General features: G+C 39.2%; 1 protein-coding gene across 1 annotated transcript; it reads left to right on the top strand.

Moving 5' to 3' along the window:
- The first annotated feature begins 439 nt into the window (after positions 1-439).
- Positions 440-3,224, top strand: LOC135699816 (zinc finger protein 260-like). Its single transcript, XM_065220160.1, has 3 exons — positions 440-668; positions 1,586-1,788; positions 1,847-3,224. Exons 1-3 carry the CDS (start codon positions 534-536, stop codon positions 3,222-3,224), a joined length of 1,716 nt encoding a protein of 571 aa, XP_065076232.1. The 5' UTR covers positions 440-533.
- Positions 3,225-3,996: the final 772 nt, after the last annotated feature.

Here is a 3,996-nt window from a genome sequence, read left to right as displayed (position 1 = left end):
ATTGTGCCAATAGGCTAGTCAAGTAGTGAGCCAATTTAAAATCGTTAGTATCCTCCGGTAGCTTATACTCCTTTGAAATTCATACCGATTTCTTGTGGCTAAAATTCATAAGTGGTTCTTACCGAGGTTCTTACGTTCATTTGCCTCAGTGTAGAGCTCTCTACTCAAATGCTAAGAGGAAGAGGAGACAATACGGGGGCGAAAACGATGTCAAAGAAGATGCGTAAGATAGAGATATAGATAGAGATAAAATCGAGGATAAAATAGTAAGAAGCCAGCTGTCTCCTCCTCCTCTTAGCTCAAATAGCTCAAATGATAGAACCCAACGTTAAGTTTTTTTAAACTTAATCTTGAGTAGTTTTTTCTTTTCGTGTATTTTTTTTTACAATAGGCCATTTTCAAATGTTACGTGAGGATAATTCTCGTCAGCGTCTCGTTCGCAACGTAAACAAATCGGGTGTGTGTTGTTTCGCGTAATATTCGTCCAATGCAGGATTTCAGAAAATATTGCTATTTGCTTCAATAAAGCCAAAATGAGTCAACTGGACGTGGACAAAATATGTCGTCTCTGTTGCGAAAAAAAGGGTCGTTTGCGATCCTTGTTCGAGCAACGGCAAGAGTATCCACTCTCTTTGCGGCAGATGATATTCGATGTATCACGGCTAGAGGTAAGTACAAATGGTACAGACTTTCAAAAGAAAATAGAGGAAAATTTTAATGTAGGTTGGATCACTATTATAAACCAAATTTAATGACTTCAAAGCAGATTCCTCGCAGATTGTCAGCATCTTCTGTTTGCAGACTTTTGCTGGGTTGAATTCTATTTAATTTTACTCTACAGAGGCATTTTCCATGTCATTACAAAGGGGTTAATCTATCATCAGGATTACGTTTGTCTGAATTCTGAATACATTTTAATTTGTTACTTCATCAGTTATTAGTACGGGCTACGGAGGCGTAACTGAACAGTTGTGAGAGCTGATCCTTCTTAACCCTTGCCTTCCCAAAAAGTTATTCGTAGTTTTGAGATGCAAAAATGTGTTTTTGCAAAAAACCAAATGTTAAAATAAATAGTATTTCATTAGTTGCTTAGTTAGTTGAAAAATTAATAATGAGCACACGGAGCTCAAATAAGTTGTGACTATTTAATGGTAGATTGATAAACATGAGACGGACCGAAAAGATGTCGATCACCATGGGAAGGAGATATTTTGTTGCCGAGATGGGCACTGCCGAGCAGCTCGGCATTTTATTTATCTGGGTCTCAATGAAAAACTTGCCGAGATTCAGTTAACAAACATGAATATTGCTGAATGTCGGCAAGTTTTTCACTGAGACCTAGAAAAATAAAATGCCGAGCTGCTCGGTGGTGCCCATCTCGGCAAAAAACCTACGTGTGTACCTTTATACCAAACGGGTTATCCCAAACCAGTTACAGTTCAAATAAAAATAATTTCTAGCAAAAAACGGAATTTACTAGTCCATCTTCCTTTTTCTTCATTGGCATGCGACTTTTGATAACTAGGTAACTAGGTAAACGTATGTTAAGACCATATCGTGTTAAATTTAGCTTTTTTCGCTTTAGGTCGATCCCGAGGATAGAATGCCCCAGAAGGTTTGCAAATGGTGCATCACCACGCTGCTGAAAATGCACGAAACAATCGAAAATTATCGGACAAATGATTTAAAACTGAGAGAACTATTAGGAGCAACGATGCTGATCGAAATCAAACAGGAAGAGGAAGAGGTGGACATGGAATTGCTGGAGAAAGCACTTAAACATAACTTGTAAGCGTTGTATTGTGTTCAATGAGCTACAGTTATTTATTTGGTTTATTAATTTCAGAGAAGTTGATGATATTTGTGTCAAACAAGAAGCTATGTTGGAGGAATATATTGACTCGGAAAGGCGCCGGGAAAGTGAAGTTACTGATAAAATGGACAAGACTGTTATTACAAATCTGAATCCTCCCAATAGCGAAATCGAAAAAGAAACTGCCATTGACAAGGAGGACGATGAGTGGAAGCCTATAAAAGAGGATTCTAAAGATAAGGTTCTCCCGGAGAAGAAATCTCGCCTTAGAGCTAAAACAAAGCATAAGAAGGATGCGAATAGCAAGCCGAAATATGGACGCCGTGGCAAGAAAGATCCAAATCGACCTCGATTGCACGATCACAAATGTTACATTTGCAAAAGTGAGTCACACGGATCGGCCGAAGCATTGATTGCTCACCTGAACAGTAGTCATATGGATCAAATGCCGTACACTTGTCCGGAGTGTGTTATGGAGACGGTTGTTATTAAAACCGTTCAACGACTGAACGCGCATAAGCGTCAGCATTTAAATCCGGAAAAATGTCGATATTGCGACAAGCGGTACACCGACAAAAATAATCTAGCATTCCACGTGCAGATGCATCACCAGAATCATTGCCCATCGACTTGCGAACACTGTGGCGAAGTGTATCCTACCAAGGCTTCGCTATTGTATCACATGAAACTGCATACCACTGCTGCGAGTTGTGAGATTTGTGGTAAAGTTTTCAAGGAACGGCAAAAACTTCGCTTGCACATTCAACGCCGTCACGAGAAGATAAAAAAACATGAGTGCAACATTTGTAAGAAGAAACTCGGATCGCTGGACAGTGTCCGGACACATATTAAAACATACCATTCGAATCAGGTGTTCAAATGCAGTTATTGCCCGAAGACATTTACCGCGGAGCTAACACATCGATGCCATGAGAAGAAGCATATCGAAAATCCAGACTATGTAGCTACAAAGGATTGGAGCGAATACTACACCATTGTCGAGGGGGAAGAAGGTAAGCCTGGTATTAAAATGAAGAAATGCAACCTATGCGGACTGGTTTGCACAACTATGTCGGTTCATCTATCTATGGTACATTTTCCGACCGAGTATCGATGCAAAATTTGTGGCGCTACGTTCAAACGTAAGCAAACCCATGATGTCCATGTATCAAAACATGATAATAGTAACGCATACCAATGTCCCATCTGTAACCGTGAAATTTCCGACCGAAAGAATCTGATTGCCCATCTTCGCACGAAGCAACACCGAGATCATCCACTGGCTCAGTCGCTGGAGTGGCTTGGATATAATCCCGCAAAGGCGAGACCACGGAAGCCAAAAGAAGTGATTGCTGATACTCAGCAACAGGCGCATATTGAAGTAGAAGCTGGAATAGATGATTCTTTGTGAACTATTACTAATAGTTGTAATAAAAACTATATCAGAAAAACACACCTCTTGCTGATCTGTACCGTGACATGCCCTATTACCGTGAGATTAGGACGCTTTAGTTAGAAAAAAAAAGGATTTACAGCGATTTATGTTTCTTCAATCGTCTTTTAATTGTGTACTGCCGGTGCTCGCATATCAGTCCCATTTGATAAATCGTCATATTGAGTTATTTTTCTGCTACTTCTAGTAATAAAATCCAGTACTAATGGTGAACAAAGTTCCATTGCAACATACATTTATCGTTGGCAACTTGAATACATTTATAGCATTGATCTCTCGATAAGATACCTGGAATAAAACGTGATGGGAGTCATATGCGAGTACATTTCGAGACGAGCGCAAAAGTACCGTAATCTATGGGCAAATTGATCACTTATAAACGTAAATACGCAAATATATTTTCTACAAAAAACGAAATTGACAAACTAATGGTATTAAGATAGGTAGCTATGATGACTCTATCGTTCTGCATGATTACCTATCCTCAAATTTGAAAATATCGCTATACGGGGTGAAATTGATCAACCCTTTAAATGGCTTCTGAGTGACTTTCTAGTACATCTAGAATTCCCTGATTCTGAATCAGATGCTAAAATCCTTGTACCAAGGGAATTTTCAACAGAAAAGATCTCTTAAAATGCACAGTTGCGATGTAGGCACATCATATTTGAATAATTTTACCGTGATACATTATATTATTCAGATTCCCTGGGCATTGGCATAACCTTGA

The sequence above is a fragment of the Ochlerotatus camptorhynchus genome, unplaced genomic scaffold (genome assembly GCF_037179485.1).
Source record: "Ochlerotatus camptorhynchus isolate MF236.1 unplaced genomic scaffold, CSIRO-AGI_Acam_v1.1 ptg000116l, whole genome shotgun sequence".
In the NCBI taxonomy this organism is placed as follows: Eukaryota; Metazoa; Arthropoda; class Insecta; order Diptera; family Culicidae; genus Ochlerotatus; species Ochlerotatus camptorhynchus.
This window is presented reverse-complemented; position numbering and strand designations above follow the sequence as displayed.